The sequence below is a fragment of the Hyla sarda genome, chromosome 2, assembly GCF_029499605.1.
Source record: "Hyla sarda isolate aHylSar1 chromosome 2, aHylSar1.hap1, whole genome shotgun sequence".
Classification (NCBI taxonomy): domain Eukaryota; kingdom Metazoa; phylum Chordata; class Amphibia; order Anura; family Hylidae; genus Hyla; species Hyla sarda.
In genome coordinates, this window is record NC_079190.1 from 117,169,032 (window position 1) to 117,189,462 (window position 20,431).

The following is a 20,431-nucleotide window of genomic DNA, read 5'->3' on the forward strand; positions in this document are numbered from 1 at the left end:
CAAGAATAGTCTGCTGAGTTCCAGAGTTGTCTGTTGCATAGTTGTTGTATTGAGACATTACTCACAATAACAAAAAGGTAAAACATTTAGAAAGTTGCTTTAGAAGCAAAAAAAAAAAAATCACTGCAAAGGTGTCCATAGCTGTTAAAGTATCAGATCTCTCTTTTACCCACATACTTTTCACACCTCCTACGTATGTAAAACCATGTGTTTTAACAATGGCTCTAATGAACAGTACAGCGATATTTGAAAACTAATTATGAAATATTAAAGGAGATAAAAATGGTGTAAATGTCATTATTGGGAAGGAAGTACAACACATTATCAGATTACTCATGAACAGCTCGCTCCACCGTGTTTCCCATTCCCCCCCCCATGGCAAAAAAATAAATAAAAAATAATTGATGATTATATCATAAAAAACAAACAAAACCTTGTTCATAGTACAGGGTGGCATATGACAGAGCCAGTGACAAGGGCTGAGTACAGTAGTTAACTTGTTAGTTTGTTGTTGACATGATGAATTCTGATTTATGTTAAGAGCCAGCAAGCAATTTGAGAAGCGGCTGGTGATCGGCTTGCGAGAAAGGAAATGTAAATTGTCTCTTTCCTGACTTTAGGTTTTGAGTATCAATTAGAGGAACCCTGCAGTGTAAAGTCTGAAAAAAACTCATGCTTATGAAAAACATGATTCTGTGACAGAAAGATGACTAGAGAGTTGGCTGACATGAGAGGAAAGCAAGCGACAAATGACAGCGCGGCTCCACACTGCTATTCAAGTTATCCTGAGAGCTAGACACTACGGAGGCCGCCATTATGTACCAACTTGGCAGGCGGAGTGGGAATTTCACATCATGCAAGGTAGGCTTCTTGGGGGAGATTTATCAAAACCTGTGTAAAGGAAAAGTTGCCCAGTTGCCTATAGTAACCAATCAGATTAGGGATCCACCGATATTCATGATTTTGTAAGTTATCGGTATCGGCATCTAACCTTGCCGATAATGCGTCCAGCGCGTGCACCCCCAATCTGTCTTGAAGTCTCTCTGCTCTGCACGGCAAAGGATAACAGATTGATCCCAGGGGGCCCCGTAGCTATCACTTCCTGTAGGGGCCACACTCACCTCCTTCGGCTCTGGTCATGGTGTGGGCGGGGTCAGTGCTCAGTACTCACAGCTTATTGGAGGACAGAGCCTAAACCCAAACAGAGAGCGGCCTTCTTACTACATCCGGATCAGGCGGTGGAGTTGCAGCCTGTGGCCCCCTACACCCTGTGCCCCGTACATTCTGTGATCCCGTACACAATGGGGCCCGGGAGGCAAGCCGGTAATATTTACCTCAGAACCGCGTCCCGTCCTGACTGTACAGCAACAAGTAAGGGGCACGACAGCCAATCCGCGGGCGCGCTGCGTGTCATGTGATACAGGAAGCACGTGCGGAGAGCAGGAGCACGGAGCTGAGAGAGAAACCGGCAGGAGAGGTGAGGTGAAGGGACGTGACGTCATACTGGTCCTTATATACGTCATATACCTCATACTACACTATATATATTGTATATGAGGGGCACATGACAGGGGGGCATTATATGTGGGGGCACATGACAGCCCCCCATCATGTGCCCATATAATGCACAAAATATCTGTATAAGTTATCGGCTATCGGCCTGAAAGTTCACAGGTTATCGGAATCGGCACTAAAAAATCTTTATCGGTCAATCCCTAAATTAGATCACTTCTTTCATTTTGCAGAGTAGTGTTGAGCGGCATAGGCCATATTCGAATTCGCGAATATTCGCGAATATATGGACGAATATTCGTCTTATATTCGCGAATATTCGCATATCCGTTATATTCTTGTTCTATTTTCGCATATGCGAATATTCGCGTATGCGAAAATTAACATATGTGAATATTAGCATATCCAAGATTAACATACGTGAAAATTCGCATATGCGAAAATTAACATATGCGAATTTCCGCATATGCGAATTTTAGCACGCCAGTCTCACACAGTAGTATTACAGCCTTCTTTACACCACACAAGCTGGAAGCAGAGAGGGGTGATCACTGTGATGTGTACTGTGAAGAAAAAAAAATAAATAAAAAAAAAAAACGAATATTCGTAATTACGAATATATAGCGCTATATTCGCGAAATTCGCCTTTATAAGTGCATACTCGGAGCGGCAATACACCACTACGAGCAGACACATTGCAATGTGTGAGTCGCCGCGCGCATGCACAGTATACTCGCACATCGCGGCTGCTCTCGGCCTAGCTCAGGGAGCAGGGGGAGCGGCCGCGATGTGTGCGACTTCACCGCACACGCGCGGCGACTTGCACATCGCAGCAGTGTGTCTGCTCGTAGCGGTGTAGTGCCACTCCAAGCAGGCACATCTAAAGGCACCCTGTAGGGGTCCTTCGGCTGTGGATTCGCTCGTCTGAACGTACCCTTAGGGTCTATTCACATGACGAAATGTCCATTTGCGGAATTCTGCCTAAAGTTAAAGCCCATAGACTTCTATGGGATTCTGCACTCCCATTCACACCTCTCAATTTCCACTTGCGGAATTCCGCAAGTGGAAATTCAGAAGTGTGAATGGGAGTGCGGGATCCCATAGAAGTCTATGGGGTTTTTATTTGAGGCGGGATTCCGCCGTGTGAATAGACCCTTAGGGTGCTCTTACTTGCAAGGATAGCGGCTGTGTACAAGTGGCTAGTCCAAGTGCAGCCCAAAATGATCAGTATATTGCAAGTGCTAGCTGCGACTGCTAGCTTTGTGTGTTAGGCTATGTTCACATAATGGAATTTCCGAGCGAATTCAGCGGAAATATTCAATTTGGAAATGCTCAGTGATTTCAATGGAATTCTGCTGCACTGTGCACACGGAGTAAATTCCGGCATCCGTAGAAAGAATAGACATGTCTATGAGACCGCCTGTACTTTCCAGGTGGACATTCTGCACATTTTGGCCATGAGAACAGGGCCTAAGAGTGAGTAATGTGGGCTTCCCTGATTTTTCTTTATTTGGGATGTCGGCACATGTGCCGACATGGGGGATGCCATTAGGAATTATATTTGGTCCTGTTAAAAAAACATAAGGCCCCATATGGCTCTGTAGATTCTAGTTTTAAAAAAGAGAGGGGGGGGGATTTAGAACCCCAAAATTTTTTATATCCTGTGTCATTAAGGGGTTAAAGACCTAAAGTACGTTCCAAAACAAACAGCCATTTTTGAACCATAAAATATGGCTCATAAACAGTGTGTGAATGCAGCCAAAGACTGGTTACATATGTAGCCACACCAAGCGTGGGTAGTGCCTCTCACCATTTACCAGAATTTGTGGTCACTTCAAATACCAGAAAACAATTCAATGAAGCGCTTCAAAACAAAAATGGTTCTGATATAAGCTACCGATCATAGCACAAAAATAATTAATACATAATTACATCATTTTTAGACCTATTGTATATCTGGTCCAGCTGACCTTAGAGAACCATCTTTCTGTTGTGACACAAGGTATAAGCGTCAGATTGGTCAGGTCAACCTATAGATGATCAGTAAAGGAGAACTCCAGCTAAAAAATAACTTATTCCCTATCCATAGGATAGGGAATAAGTAGCTAAGCGCTGGGGGTCCGACCGATGGGACTCCCCACGATCTCCAGAACGGGACCCCAGCTCTGAGTGAGGAGCGCACGTGGTCCATTCATTTCTATGGTAGTGCCGGAGATACCCAAGAGCTGCACTCTGGTCTTTTTGACATTCCTATAGAAATGAATTAATCATGTGTCGTCTGCAGCACGTGCTCTGAACTAAGAGCCAGGTCCCATTCTGGAGATCATGAGGGGTCCCAGCACCCATCCTCCCCCCCTCGATCAGCTACTTATCCTGTGGATAGGGGATAAGTTAGTCTCGGCTGGAGTTCTCCTTTAAAGGAAATCTGCAGCAAAAGACAACTTATCCTCTATCCACAGGATAGCAGATAAGCGTCTGATCGCGGGGGTCTGAACGCAGGGAGTCGTCCCCCCCCCCCCCCCCCCCCCGCAATCTCCTGCACTGGGCCACAGAGGGCCGACATGCCTTCTCCATGTATCTCTATGGGAGAGCCGGTAAGGCAGCATTCGTGCCTCCCCCACAGAACTGTATGGGGAGGGGGCGTACCGTCTATGCGCATTAGCCGCTCACATAGAGCAGCAATGTGGGGGCCACGTTTGGGAGATCGCGGGGGTCCCAGTGGTCGGACCCCCTGCAATAAGACACTTATCTCTAATCCTGTGGATAGGGGATAAGTTGTCTTTTGCTGCAGATGCCCTTTAAGTAGTGAACCATTCCCATACTTGTATATTTCGGTAAATCGAAAGAGCTTTGAAGATTTAAAAGGTGAGAAGGAAAAAAAAAAAAAGACAACATGCAAAAATGAAAACTGGCGGCGTCGTTCCAAAACACAGCAAAGGTGCATAAGTGCAAAAGTGTGTAAATTTGTCATACAGCCCTGGCCTGTTGGATTTGGTTTAAAATAAATAAATAAATAAATAAATAAATAATGCACACTTTTGAGACTTTACAAAACGGTACAAAAACCGCACAGTGTGACCTCAGCCTTAATGATGAGACTCTCTGCCTGTCTCTGTCATGTGACGGTCTGGTGTATGTCTGCAGGGATCAGGGACTGAGGAGATTGACACAATAATAAAGGAGCTGTATGACATAAGACACTAGTCGGAAGTGAGTGATCGGGGGCGGTGACTGGTCGGAAGGCACTGGACACATCTGCAGCCATGCTGTCGGCCCTGTCCCTGTGTCTGATCCTCAGCCTAGCGATCCAGTGGATCCTATGGGCTGTTGCGGCTCTGTTCCACACTGAGAAGTTCTACGATCTGGCAGGTAAGAACCGCACGTGTCCTGTGTATGAAGCTGCGATTGCTGATCTCTGCACCCGGTGCGGTTTCCCTTCCCCCCTCCCGCACACTTATAGTCTCCCCGTAGAGCACAATGCACACTCAGCGTTATATCAGAGTCAGTACACACACAACATGACGTAATGCGACTACTACTCCCGAAGAGTAATGGCTGCGGAAGCCCGAGTCACGTGACGGACGCTTTCGCGCGTAACCTAGTGACTAAAGGCGGAGTTTTTAAAAGTTACATAAAGTCTAGGGCGCATGCGCATTTCTGTAGCGGTCACTTGTGGTGGTCCTGTGTTTCTCAACCAGGGTGTCTCCAGCTGTTTCAAAACTACAACTCCCAGCATGCCCGGACAGCCTTTGGCTGTCCGGGCATGTTGGGAGTTGTAGTTTTGCAACAGCTGGAGGCACCCCGGTTGGGAAACACTGGGCCAAGTCATGTGGGAAAATGCTTGAGGACTATGCAGAAAACAATTATATTACAACTTTTGCTTTTTTTGGGACTATAAGGCGTGGGTGCATTTATTTATATATATATATATATATTTTGTGTGGCTAGAAAAAAATAAATAAAACACGCCATATATAAGGCCCCTTTCACACTATAAAAATACTTCCGTTATGAACGCCCATTATAAAAAGCCTGGAAATCGGCAGTTATATGGCTGGTACAAAATCACTAATGGCCATTAGAAAATCCCATTATAGTCTATGGGATTTTTCTAATAGCAGTTTTAACCCGTTATCGCCCGCTATTTTGTGACGGGCGATAGTAACAGGAGAATTAGTCCAAGCACTATTTCTCCCGTTCATTCGCCCGTCACAAAATAATGGCCGTTATTAATAACGGGCGATAACGGGTTAAAACGGCTATTAGAAAAATCCCATAGACTATAATGGGATTTTCTAATGGCCATTAGTGATTTTGTACCGGCAGCGGTCGGAACTAGAGATGAGCGAACTTACAGTAAATTTGATTCGTCACGAACTTCTCGGCTCGGCAGTTGATGATTTTTCCTGCGTAAATTAGTTCAGCTTTCCGGTGGGCTGGAAAAGGTGGATACAGTCCTAGGAGACTCTTTCCTAGGACTTTATCCACCTTTTCCAGCCCACCGGAGCACCGGAAAGCTGAACTAATTTACGCAGGGAAATCATCAACTGCCGAGCCGAGAAGTTCGTGACGAATCGAATTTACTGTAAGTTCGCTCATCTCTAGTGAGAACCCCCTATGATCAGACACTTATCCCCCAGCCATAGATGGCATATATGTGTCTAAAAAATTCAGTTTTCTGAACTACTCCTGTGACCCTGTTGATACGTGGGTGTTCACATGTAACTGCGGTAGATTTGTGGATTCTTAGATCCCATACTTATTGCAGATTTACAGTTTATGTAACAATGCACAGTACAATGTTGGTGAATAGGGTTTTGATGAATGAAAAAAAATTCCTCCCCAGAGTCTATAAGTCAGTGATTTCCAACCAGGGGCATGCTGGGAGTTGTAGTTTAGCAACAGCTGGAGGCACCTTGGTTGAGAAACAATGCTATAAGTGCTGCAGATTATTTTATTGTGTAGTCACAGAGTAGGGTCATACATTGCCGAAATTTACTGGAGCAGCAAAGTGAATGAGATTTAAATATTACCGTATTTTTCGCCGTATAAGACGCACTTTTTCTTCCCCAAAACTGGGGGGGGGGGGAAGTTGGTGCGTCTTATACGGCGAATACCTGCGCCCATCAACGGCCGGGACCCGCCGCTAATACAGGACATCACCGATCACGGTGACGCCCTGTATTAACCCTTCAGACGCGGCGATCAAAGCTGACCGCCGCGTCTGAAGCGAAAATAACACTAACCCGGCTGCTCAGTCGGGCTGTTTGGGACCGCCGCGGTGAAATCACGGCGTCCCGAACAGCTTACAAGACACCGGGAGGGACCTTACCTGCCTCCTCGGTGTCTTCTTCGTGCCGGGATCCCCTGCACTCTCCTTCTCCTTCGTGCACGCCGTCATCCAATAGGAGCAGCGTGCGTAGCGGAGTGATGATGACGGCGACGTGATGACGCCGACGGAGAGCGTGGATCCTGGGGAAGAAGAAGTCCGGAGCATCGGGGACGCGGCGACAGTGATGGAGCGACATCCAGGGCACCGGTGACGGGTCCGGAGCGGTGGGGACACTTGAGTGCTACCTCCTATACCAGTGGTCTTCAACCTGCGGACCTCCAGATGCCGTTGGCTGTCCGGGCATGCTGGGAGTTGTAGTTTTGCAACATCTGGAGGTCCGCAGGTTGAAGACCACTGTTGGGTTCAGAATCTTTATTTTTTTTAGATTTGGCACCTATAAATCGGGTGCGTCTTATACGCCGGTGCGTCCTATAGGGCGAAAAATACGGTAAATCAGCATCATGTCAGTTATGGGCTGGAAACTTTGTGATTTTTTTACTGGGGACTTTGGTGTGGAAATGCTGCTGTTTCCAGTATCAATTAAAGGGGGTATTCACCATATGTTCACACTGCAGAATCTCCGCTCGCAGAATTCCACGACTGGAGATTCCATCTGGCAGCCGCCGCCGAAAATACTTCGTCAGTAGGACCACTGCGCCGTCACTTTTGAAGGCTATGCAGTGCTTGCGTAATTACACACAAAGAATGAACATGTTCATTCTCTGTGCAGAACGATTTCCGCAGCCGGATTGTCTGCCGCTGAAAATCCTCAGTGTGAACGGGTCTCGCGGAAGATCCATTTACACTGATGGTAATTTTCACTGCATGGAATTTTGCAGTGTGAACATACCCTAAGGTGATTTTAGTACATACCTGCCGAACAGTAATAGCCATGGTTAGGAAGGATCTGTGCTTGTCTTGGGAGCTGAGCTAAACAGCTATGTTCTGAATCAACCATAACGCTGATGCTTTAAAAAAAAATAAAAAAATTTTTTTGTGAACTGGCTTTTTCCTGCTGGAGTTCCCTCCCTCGAACTACATGTCCCGTAATTTGTTTGCAGGTGTGAGGCCATTTTTCTTCCTCCCACATCAGCCATCCTACCTATATAAACACATCTGTGATCCCTTCAATGCAGTAGACCAGTGTTTTCTAAGGCCCCTTTCACACTGCCTTTGTTCTCTGTCGATAACAGCCGTTAAAGTCTCATTTTTTTTCTCACGGCGAGGAGCAACGGCCGGGGACCTCCTGGACTTATTGTTTTCTGGCGGGAATATCGGGAGAAAAAGACGGCTCTTGCAGTATTTTTTCTCCTGCTATTCCCCAGAGCTCCCCCTGACGGCCATCACACTGCCATGTGCGAATAGCAATGTGAAAGTAGCCTAACGAGGATGTCTCCAGCTGCGGCAAACCTACAATTCACTGCATAATGATCTCCCTCCCACCCTGTGGTCGCTCCACCCATTGAAGCAAAGACAGGCTCACTCTGATCACCTGACTAGTGATGTTATGTCTTGGACCGCACTGCAACCTGGGAAAACCTGAGACGACTACAACTACACTAACTTTACAGCCCCTGTAGCATAGTGAAATAAAAAAAAATCCTGGAATACCCCTTTAACTGGAGGATAATCAGAGCCTTGGGGCAAAGCGGGTTTCTGTGATATCATTTTTTTGAGTAAGAGGTATTTGGCTTGGAACTACCAGAAAACCTATGCATACTTAGGACCAAATGAAATAGTTAAAGGAAATCTGTCACTACATTCACCCGCACTAACCAGCAGTACTGACTGATTAAAACAATACCTTTTGTGTCCGGATCCGTCGCTGCGTTCCGGAGATATCTTTCGTTTAGTGAATATGCAAATTAACAGTCTGAGGCATGGGCGGAGCTACATTCCCGGCCTCCGGCTGGCTGTCTGGGCATGTCGGGAGTTGTAGTTTTGCATTGTGCAGTAGGCACTAAGACAGAGCAGGGAACAAAGTGAACAGTAATAAGCTGGGCAGAGCACTGACATCACTATGCCCGATGCCGGAATCGTAGCTGCGCCCATGCCCCAGATTGCTCATTTGCATATTCACTAAGACAATGATATCTCCGGAATGCAGCAACGGATCCTGACACAAAAGGTATCATTTTAATCAGTGTCACCCACACTACCAGCCAGTACTGCTGATTAGTGCAGGTGAATGTAGTGACATATTTCCTTTAAATGTGAACCAATATGGTCCTTGCTGACATTGGAAATAATGCACAAGTCCTAACCAGATTCGTGAATAGACTTTGCCAAAGGTCACTTGTATCTTGGAGCCTTGTTAACTTGACTGATAACAATAACTATGTGAGAATAATCCAGAACCCGCGCACATAATGTGACCATCATATGAAGTGGTAGGCTGTTCTAGAATTGTTCCTACATTTAGTCATTTATATAGTGCAGAACTGCAGTTACTAAGGTCTGTCCCAGTCCCCAGTGGGGCATATAGTCTAATTTCTGTCAGAAGGTAGCAGATTGAAACTAAATTCCCCTCCAAATAGGAGCATGCAGAGTATTTATTCACATGCAGCAGTTTTGTTGAAACTATTTCTGCAATGGAAGATCATTTTCATACACTTAATGGACCTGTTTCTGCAGTATGTGCATGCATTTTTTTAGGGCAGGGTCACACGGGGTGCATCCACAACGTATTTCATGCTGTGGGTGAGCTGATAGCAGTAACAGACTGCAGAGCAAGCTTCCAGCTGCGGCTGGGTAGCTCTGTGTGTCCGCTCATAGTGGCGGATTTCTACAGCGGGAAATCCGGCTTTATGGTATGTTCACACAAGCGGACCCACAGCATATTTTATGCAGCAGATCCGCCGCTGAAGGACCCCTGCATGGTGGCTTTACATGTGCCTGCTTGGTGCGGCAATACGCCGTTATGAGCAGACACACTGCTATGTGCGAGTCGCAGCGCGCATGCGCAGCATACTCACACATCGCAGCTGCTCTCTGCCTAGCTCATGGACCAGGGGGAGTGGCCGCGATGTGTGCGAGTACACCGCGCATGCGTGGCGACTCGCACATCGCTTTAGTGTATCTGCTCGTAGCGGCGTATTGCAACTTCCAGCAGGCACATGTAAAGCCACCATGCAGCGGTCCTTCAGTGGCAGATCTGCAGCGTGAAATACGCTGTGGGTCCGCTCGTGTGAGCGTATTCTTACAATGAAACACACAATGCTACCCAGCCGCAGCTGGGAGCTCATTCTGCAGTCCCTCTAATACTACCGTCAGCTCACCCACAGCATGAAATGTGATGTGGATGCGCCCCATGTGACCCTGCCCTAAAGAGGTTTTCTAGGCCTATTAAAGGGGTACTCCGTCCCTAGACATCTTATCTTATCCGGCATCTGGAGCAGCGCCAGAGGCTCGTAATGCACGGCCATGCCCCCTCAATACAAGTCTAAGGGAGAGGGCGTGGCGGCCGTCACGCCCTCTCATAGACTTGCATTGAGGTGGCGTGGCCGTGGCATCACAAGGGGCATGGCTGTAATGTCATGAGCCTCCGGACCCGCATCACCAGTCACCAGTCGAACTTCGCTCCATGCACCGGATGACTGGGGATAAGATTTCGAGGGGCGACGTACCCCTTTAAGTTATCCCCTATCCTAGAAGATTACAAACTGATCAGTGAGGATCCAATGCATAAGAACGAGCTCAGTGATCTCTAATGTTTAAAAGCACCACAGAGAATGATTGAAGTGCCGAATTAATGGTAAAATAAGGATGCCGTTACAAAGCACAAAGAAAATGTTTAACAGAATCTGTCACCAGCGTCACCCTCGCTTACTGGAATGGGATAATAATGCGGGTGACACAGATTCCAACTCTGTTTTCCTTTTGTTCCTATGTGGCCCCTCTAGTGACCCCTCTTGACTGATGGCACGCAGCCCGTACTTTATCACTTCTGAGCACTCACCTCTAGCGTTACAGCCTTCTGGCTGTTGATCTGCAGAGGAATTTTTATAGATCCGGCCGGATGTCCGGGCAGTATCACACTGTGCACATTCACTTATTTTATATGTTTTTGTCACTGGGCTCATGTTTGTGTTCTTTTTATATACACTAGGATTTGGTCAGGGTGCAGTAGCGCTTCTGGGTGTCCCTCCTGACAGTCTAGGGGAAGTGTGTGTGGCCATCAGGTTCCTCACCTCCCTGCCATGCCCTGTGGCATTGCTGCTTCGGCAGGAATACTGAACCAGTTTTACTGGTTCCTCGGTGGCAACTTGGTTAGCGCCTAGTTGTTCGCCTGGACCACTTTTCCACCTGAGTAGCTTAGGCAAAAGGGGATATCGTACCTTCAACCTTGCAGGTGCCTTTTGGCCCGGAGGCAAAGGGTTTGGTTTGTTGGGGGGCCTCGCTCCTGTTGGAGAAGGGCTTGCGATTGACCGCATCCTTGTGCATAGTTTTTTGTGTGAACACTTGCACTTGGGTGATTTGAGAGCATGTACCTCAGCTCTTTAAACTTATCTGTTCTTATCAGTTAGAACAAAAAGAGTAAACGTAAAATGCTTTGGTGCACTGGGGGCATTCCCAGCCCCATGGTGCACTTTTCTGCCTGCCCAGCTTAGCCCTGTGCACCACCCCTTTATAAATATTCATAGGTCTGAGCTCCATTATATACAGGATTATGCACAGAAAATCTGTGCAGATTTTCCTGTGGATCTGTGAGCAATCTGCAGCAAAATATGTATCTTTCTATTGAATTTAAAAGGGAAAATCCTCAAAATCAGTGGACAAGTTTGCCACATGAATTGCCAATCTTAAACTATGCTTCCCTGAAAATATCTGCCTCGTTTGGATAAGATTTATAAGTGCTCATCCATATGTACGGTACTGTATGTATGGTAACATGTTGTCACAGAAAATGTGGCGGTGCTGTATTTCTCATTCAACGACTAATTGTTGAAACATTTTTTATAGGTAGTGGAACATTTATACTTTTGTCACATCTTAGCCTGCGATGGACAGGAACAAAGTTTTTACGCCAACAAGTCCAGACTGGTCTGATCACAGTATGGGGAGTACGGTAAGTGCATGTGTAAAAGATGGAGCTTTACAGCATATGTAAATAAAGCAATAATAGGTGGCACTAAATAGTTGGTTTATTTGCTCCTTAAGAAAAAAAAGCAGTTTTAGGGTTGGTTAGTGAATCCACAGCGTATTTTATGCTGTGGATGCGCCGCCGATGGACCCCTACAAAGTGCCTCAGATATGCCTTCTTGGAGCGGCATATGACTCTTCGAGCAGACACACTGCGATGTGCGCATGCACAGTATACTCACAAACATCACAGCTGCTCTCAGCCTAGCTCAGGGAGCAGGGGGAGCGGCCACAATGTGTGCGAGTACTACCACTAGTTGGTAACCAGTGACTCGCACATTGCAGCAGTGTGTCCGCTCGTAGAAGCGTACTGCCGCTTCCAGCAGGCACATCTGGGGAATCCTGTAGGGGTCCATTGGCGGTGGATCCGCTCGTATGAATGTACCCTTAGGCTGGGTTCACATTGCTGTTCGCATCCGACCCGTTAAGGGTACGATCTGCTTTTTTTTTTTTTTTTTTAGCTGATTGAACCTTAAAACAGGTCGGATGCAAACGGCTACTACCGGGTCCCGATGGACCCCATTCACTTACATGGGGTCCTTCGGTGATCCAGTAATTTTACCGGAATATAACGGAGAAGAAAATAGCGATTGCACTATTTTTTCCCGCTAAACTTCTGTCCTTCTGACCGGATTGCCTACGGAACTCTGAATCGCGGAGTCCGACGGTAATGTGAACGAGGCTCAAAGGGAATCTATCAGTGGTTTTTTTTTACTACCAAAACTGCTGACTGCACTAAATAGACCCTGGGAAGGGGAGAGCATGCAAGCCTCTACTGTCAGGCATGCAATTTGTTTAAAAATTAAAATAGCTTTTAAATGCCCCAGGTGCTGAAGAGGCGGGATCTGCCCCCGCATTCCCTGTCATGAGAGCCTCCCCAGCCAGGGATTGACAGTTCTATAGTTTAATCAAAAAACTGCTAGAGCTGTCAATCATTGGTGAGAGGCAGGGCAGAGAAGGTCTCATTACAGGGAGCTTGGGGGATGATCCCGCCTTTCTGACTCTTTAGCAGCTGGCGGCTGGGACGTTAAAAAGCCATTTTCTCAGCTATGCGATGCACATGACCAGGAGCAGAGGTTTGTTTGCCCTTCCCTTCCCAGTGCCTATATAGAGCTGTCAGCAGATTTCACTAGCACAAAAGTCTTGACGGATACTATTTAAATAAATGTGCACTACTAATTTCCTATCTTTCTTGCTTCAGTCTTGGTACATTTTTGTTCCTGCGAATTCTACGAGATGGCCAAGACAGGCGATTTAATAAAGTGCGAGATAATCCAGGAACATTTTTGGTTTACTGGACAGTGCAAGGCGAGTAGCAGCAAAGAGTAGTCAATATGTATGAAATGGATTAAATATTGTTCTGTTCTGATAAATGTGGCATCCATGGTTTTTAATGTGGTCATTTCCCTCATGTACTTGCTTGATGGAAGTGGATGAGCATATGGATGTAAAATAAAAGGCTTCCCATCTGGGCCCTCCTTATGTTAAAGGGGTACTCCAGTGCTTACACATCTTATCCCCTATCTAAAGGATAGGGGATAAGATGCCTGATCGCAGGAGTCCCGCAGCTGGGGACGCCCGTGATCATGGACGCGGCACCCCGTTTGTAATCAGTCCCCGGAGCGTGTTTGCTCCGGGTCTGATTAGAGTTGACCGCAGGGCCGGCGGCGTGTGACGTCACGCCCCCGCCCCATGTGACGTCAATGCAAGCCTACAGGAGGGGGTGGTCGACTCTAATCAGACCCGGAGCGAACACGCTCCGGGGACTGATTACAAACGGGGTGCCGCGTGCATGATCACGGGGCGTCCCCAGCTGCGGGACTCCTGCGATCAGGCATCTTATCCCCTATCCTATATGTCACTCGCTTAAAGCAGGGAAGGGGGAGGGAGGGGGAGGTGTGTATTCTGCGTCTCTGCACAGCCTCTTTGAGACTTGAGCTCTGAGCCTGATCTAGAGTGGAGAGATTCCCTTTAAACAGTTTCTAATATCAGTATCTTCCTATTGAGGATAGAGTGTATGTGTGTCCTGGCAGTGGGATTTCCATGCAATAATCCCCTTGTCAAGGGATCTTTCATATGAAAGGGGTTTTCTTGTCTTGCCTATTAATCTCTTGTAATTAGTTATTTCACTTCATTTTCATTTGGGTAAACAACTCAGACCACCATATAGTACATCAACAAGAGAGAGACAGTAAATATATCCATCTTTTACCACTATGGGGGAGATTTATCAAAACTGTGCAGAGAAAAAGCTGACCAGTTGCCCATAGCAACCAAATAGCTTCTTTTATAAAAAAAGAAAAAAAAAAAAAGAAAAAGGAAAATTAAAGAAGCTTCCTGATTGGTTGCGAAATTAAAAAATCTTCCTGATTGGTTGCTATGGGCAATGCCTAAAGTATTCCTATAATTAGAAAAACTTTTGGCATGCCACAGAGACATGTCATAAGTTTCGATCAGTCGGGGTCTGAGTGTACAGATCCCCACTGATCTCTAACAAAAGCAGGGAGAAGCATGCAATTATGTGCTTCACTCTCCTGCTTACTGCGATCTCTGTCTCTGTCAAGTCAAATAAAGCAGCGAGCTGTTGAATTAAAGTGTACCTGTCATCAACAAAAACTTTTTATATAATGTAGATACCAACATAATTGCCCTTATTTACTAAGAGTGTTGTGTAGGTTTTTTTTGTGGGTTTTAATTCCCTACAATTTATTTTCCACAGTATTTACTAAGGTTTCCCTACATTTTCCACTTTCCCTACACTTTGCTTTTTTTACACATGTTCTGATCTGTCTGGTTTTCCTCAGCTCAAATCCACCACATTTTATGTGGAAACCTTAGTAAATATGTTGGGTTTTTGTGAAAATGTCGGGAACACCGCCCTTTTCGGAGCCTACGCCCCTTTTCCCAGCAGCCATGCCTCCTTTTCGGGTTTTCTTAGCAAAATGGAGAGTTAATCAGGGTTTTTTCAATTCTGGCACAAATTTTGGCAGAAAATCTGGCGCAGACAGAATTTCTGTCGCAATGCGACAGAATCTGGCACACAACCCCACAAACCATGTCGGGTTTGCAATAGTAAATGAGGGCCAATATGTATATTTGTAATATAAATTGGTTAAAAAATTTGTATATTTTTGGGTGAAAAAATGCTGTGCCTGCAGCTATTGCCTGTGTGTCTCTATGAGGAGTCCAAATACAGGAAGTGAGGGCAGGACAAGCAGGGCTCTGTGCAGGCTCCTGGCTTGTCAATCATCCTCATGTATGAGCCCGTAGCATGTCACAGAGCCTCACTGCACAGAGCCCTGCTTGTCCTGCCCTCACTTCCTGTATTTGGACTCCTCATAGAGACACACAGGCAATAGCTGCAGGGACAAAAATATACATATTTTTTTTAACCAATGTATGATATTCTCTACATTATATAAAAAGTTTTTGTTGATTACAGGTACACTTTAAGCACATAACTGCACGTTTCTCCAAGCTGATTTTAGAACAATCAGACCTCAACAGACCAAAACTTTTGACATGTCTCTGCGGCAAAAGTTTTTTTTATTTAAATTTTATGTGGTGATGCTTCGGTTAAATTGAACAATTACTGACACACATGCATACACACTTATGGAGAACATACAAACTCAATGCCAGTAAAATTACCACCGCTAGAAAAAACTTACTGTGTATAGTTTGAGTTCAGTGCATAAACAGTATCCTAAATGCACTTCTAAGCTTCCTCTTCTGTCATGCGGATGCTCCAGTTCCCTCACTGGTCTTTGCTTCTCCCAGATTCTGTATTGTCCCGATCACGCAGGGCCTGTCTGCTTAGCCAATCAGTAACTGTGTTGGGACACGACTGTGGCTACAAAATGGCTGAGCATGCAAGTCCTGTGGGATTGAGACGACACAGAATTCGGAAGAAGCAGACTAGCGAAGGCTCGGGAACATTGATCACAGAGACATCTACCTCAGTTGACCCTGTTTTCGTTCATCTACATTCATAGAGTTCTCTGTACATACACAATCTAGATTAAACAGCTGGCCACCCGCACTAAAGCCAATACACAGGGTTATAGTATAGGTGAACCATCTTGAAATGAAGGGTAACTTAGCAGGATCTATGGTCTGATTCCACAGATAGACCTGTTATTATTTGTTGATAATATGTTAATTGCAGCCTTTATGCAATGCAGGCAGAACCCGGCATTCTTAGCTTCCCTGCCTCTTTTTCGGGTTCCGCCGACATTGTGCAATGCCGTTAATAATGGGTGTAGAAACTGCTTTGTTTCAGGAGTGCCTTACTAATTGATTGAGGACAACTGGATCTTTATAGGGTTTATTACAAGGAATACATATATAAAGGGGAATCCTAACTAAATAAGGGATAGGGGTACAGGAAGAAGGGAAAGGGGGGTAGGAAGTGATCTCTCTCTAACTCATCATCATATAAGTAACACATATATAGCAGTCATCCACACACATAACCCATACATTGCCCATCCCAAGACATCTCCATGGCCAATCAGAACAGTTACAGTTTATTGTCATTGCAATCAGCCCTTGTCCTTTGATGTCTTCTGGAGTGGGGGATCCTCTTTGTTGTCCCATATAGTGTTGACAAATGTCCATCCATTCCCCTCCATTCCATTGTTATTCCATTATATTTGAGTCCATAATAAAAACACATCAAATTTATATTATTGTGGCCAATGTTGGTTCCAACAATGGGTATAGTACTTTAACCTGTGTATTGTTTAGTGTGGGTGAACAGTTTGTCAGTTTCCCTTTAATGTATATCACATGCTCGTATAACCTGTTATATGAGCACATGTACCCCTGAAGTATATTACCTAGGTTACTGAATGACAGCATATATAATGCTGTGTTATAATTGTATATCTGAGTGGCAGGGGCTAATATTAATTATATATGATCTGAATTAATATAAATATCAATAATCATCACATCCCAATGCTACATGGAGTTTTATTTCATGTTGACTTAATCCAATATTTACAGATATGCCTTTTTTAATTCTTCTCCAGGCATATGGGTATTTGTAACATTGCTTCCATCCTTGATCTTAAATCTGGAGAAAAGAACCAAGCCATTGGGGCTGACGGACTACTTAGGGTGGACATTGTGGACTATTGGATTCCTGACCCAAGCAGTTGCTGATCAGCAGAAGTGGACATTTAAAGCTGACCCTGATAATGCAGTGAGTGATCTGACTTTTTATTGTTCATGTGCATTGTTGGGATGAGTTTTCTCTATGCAAATCTGCACCTACATTTTATCGATAATCAGTATATTCTCCTTATAGTTATAGCTAACCATAAAAATGAATTATGCAGACATAGATGTGTAATTGGGAGAGAATTACAAAACAACCATGAGTTATAGATCCCTCCGGATGTAGAGTAATAGGAGATAACTCTGCCAAATAAGCAGAAATGATGGGAAAGGCAGTCAAGAGGGACAGAGAACCTGCTGCTTTACCTGTGCTTGTCATTGCAAATGTTATATAACTCTCATGTCACATGATTCTTGGTCCCAGAAGAATCCAGGCTCATCTAGTCTTTAAAAAGGTACTCCACTAGCCAGCGTTCGGAACATTTAGTTCCAAACACTGTGTGCGTGCTACAGGGGTCGGCCATGCCCCCTCAATGCAAGTCTATGGGAGGGGACGTGGCCAACCCCCCGCAGCACGCACCCAGCGTTCGGAACTAAATGTTTCCAACTCTGGCCATTGGAGTACCCCTTTAAAGCATACTTATCATTCTAAGTACAGTTTATTTCAATATAAAAGCTTTGTAATATTAGTTAGTATCTTCCCTACCTTTTAGCAGCTTAAGGTTCAGAGACCTTCTCAATTACCAAAAGAGTCATCCAGGAGGGGGGATGCTGCTGCAGAATCTGACCCTTCTGAAAGGGGAAGGTTTATAGAAAAGATGTGGCTATAGGCATTCTGTGCCGGGTGCTGCCTCCGAGACGGGGACGTGACGTCACGGCCACGCACCCTCCATTCATGTCAATGGGAGCGGGCGTGACGGCCGTCACGCCCCCTCCCATAGACATGAATGGAGGGTGCGTGGTGTGACTTCATGTCCCCGTCTCGGCGGCATCACCCGGCACAGAATGCCGGGGGCTGCACCGAGATCGCGGGGGTCTCCAGTAGCGGGACCCCTGCAATCATACATCTTATCCCCTATCTTTTGGATAGGGGATAAGATGTATAAAGCCGGAATACCCCTTTAACCAATGAATATTACAAATATACATATAATTATTATAATCTACGTTATATATAACGCGCCCATTTAAGCATCTGGGCACCAATAATGTATTCCCAGTGCCAATATACTGTACATATAATTTACACACATTGACATTATGTTGTCTTTCCATAGGGTAAATTTATCCAGAGTGGTCTGTGGGCATACAGTCGTCACCCAAACTACCTGGGCGAGATCCTGCAGTGGAGCGGGCTTTTTCTGTCTGCCTCGGCAGTGCTAAGTGGATACCAGTACCTGAGTGTTATATCCCCAGTATTTGTGTGGTTCCTGCTCAGTTATGTCAGTGGTATTCCTATTCTCGAAAGACAGTCAATGAAAAGGTGGGGAGAGGACCCAGCATATAAAAGCTACATACAGCAAACACCTGTGCTCTGGCCATTGAAATTCTGACTTTGATCATTAAAGGAAATAAAAATAAATGATAAAATTCTGGGACAGACTTCCCTCCTTTTACTCTTTTTTTTATTTTTACATTTTTGTTAAGAAATATGATTAATAAACTCATTGAAGAATAAGTAGTCCTGATGGTGTACCTTGAAAATCATTTCAACCCACAGATGCACTGCAGCTTTGGGCTGGACGCAGTACGGCATTTGGACAAATTACTTATACCAGAAATGACAGAGGAACACTCAGTATTTGTCTGCAGGCACGCCATTGTTTATCCAGATTGTAATCTGTACCTCCCCAACAAATGACTACAAATGCACTAAGAGAGGGAGAGTAGAACTGTTAGGTGTGAACAGGCATGTATAAGGCAAATATGCTTCATACGACAAATATGATGGTTGTGCAAAAAAACAGACAGAACTCTTGTGCAGGCTTTAAAACACTGAGCCCTGAGCCCTATCCTCTGTCCTCAATGATCACTTCATTAGATCCGACCTTCGAATGACATATATGCTGCACCACCAATGCAGTTTTAAAAACAGAAAACTCTGTGCAGTGCTCTCCTCCGTGATGTTATTCTCCAATGGACTTTAGTGCAGATACAGTGACTCATGAATGGGCTTTATTGTACAAAAGTAACACAACACAGGTTGTGTTCTGAGCCCAGACTAGACATTTACTTTGTGGAACTACCCTGCATGTATACTTACCAATGTAAAAAGAAATACCACTCAAAAAAGTGGGTCGGGGTTTACAGGGGGTGGTGAAAAACAGGTTAAAATATGTAGTTACATTATTTAAAGTGGATTTTTGAAGTTGTCCTTGGTTGGTAGTGAGTTTATCCCTCCTCAAACATGCCATGGGCTCATCAGTAATGAAACCTTAAAGGGGTACTCCGCCCCTAGACATCTTATCCCCTATCCAAAGGATAGGGGATAAGATGTCAGATCGCCGCGGTCCCGCTGCTGGGGAGCCCCGGGATCCCCGCTGCGGCACCCCGCTCTCATTACAGCACAGAGCGAGTTCGCTCTGTGCGTAATGACGGGCGATACGGGGGACGGAGCAGCGTGACGTCATGGCTCCGCCCCTCGTGACATCACGGCCCGTCCCCTTAATGCAATTCTATGGGAGGGGGCGTGATGACCGCCACGCCCCCTCCCATAGACTTGTATTGAAAGGGGCGGGCCGTGACGTCACGAGGGGCGCAGCCGTGACGTAATGATGCTCCGGCCCCTGTACTGCCCGCTATTGGGTGCAGAGCGAACTCGCTCTGTGCTGTAATGAGAGTGCAGTGCCGCAGCGGGGATCCCAGGGGTCCCCAGCAGCGGGACCGCGGCGATCTAACATCTTATCCCCTAACCTTTGGATAGGGGATAAGATGTCTAGGGGTGGAGTACCCCTTTAAATGGGCACTGTCAGATACAAATACTATTGATATGTTGTAAAGCATGTATAACCAATAGGTTTTGCAATTGCTTTCATTAGAAAATTTTCAGTATTTCATACTGAAAAAAACAGTCAAACAACTGCCCCCCCTGACTGCTTGGACACATACTAGTCCTGCTGTGTCCATGCGTCATCACCTATGTCATGGACACACTTCCTTGATTGACAGCTGTGAGCGCAGGGCTCACAGCTACAGGAAAAATCCTCCCACTGTCAGCTTGTGTCCCGCTACTGTCAGTGAGGACAAGCTGGGAGTTGTAGTTTTGCTAATGCTAGGGGAGATGTGAGCAGACAGCATACTGAGGGAGGGGGCGGAGACCTG

At 45.7% G+C, this 20,431-nt stretch overlaps 1 protein-coding gene across 2 annotated transcripts; it reads left to right on the forward strand.

Moving 5' to 3' along the window:
- The first annotated feature begins 623 nt into the window (after positions 1-623).
- Positions 624-18,800, forward strand: LOC130357713 (uncharacterized). 2 transcript variants are annotated; one of them, XM_056560441.1, is made up of 5 exons: positions 624-861; positions 11,807-11,912; positions 13,188-13,294; positions 17,023-17,195; positions 18,388-18,800. In XM_056560441.1, exons 1-5 carry the CDS (start codon positions 750-752, stop codon positions 18,661-18,663), a joined length of 774 nt encoding a protein of 257 aa, XP_056416416.1. In that variant the 5' UTR covers positions 624-749; the 3' UTR covers positions 18,664-18,800. The 2 variants fall into 2 exon arrangements, with proteins under 2 accessions (XP_056416416.1, XP_056416417.1); XM_056560442.1 differs by lacking the exon at positions 624-861 and adding an exon at positions 4,645-4,881 and having other exon boundaries at positions 18,388-18,796.
- Positions 18,801-20,431: the final 1,631 nt, after the last annotated feature.

What these genes read in the sequence shown, in the direction of transcription:
- LOC130357713 (XM_056560441.1), top strand. Translation starts at nt 750, where the DNA reads ATGACAGCGCGGCTCCACACTGCTATTCAAGTTATCCTGAGAGCTAGA. An exon ending in GGTTTACTGGACAGTGCAAG is followed by an intron (nt 13,295 to 17,022) that starts GCGAGTAGCAGC and finishes ATTCTTCTCCAG; the next exon opens with GCATATGGGTATTTGTAACA. An exon ending in AAGCTGACCCTGATAATGCA is followed by an intron (nt 17,196 to 18,387) that starts GTGAGTGATCTG and finishes GTCTTTCCATAG; the next exon opens with GGTAAATTTATCCAGAGTGG.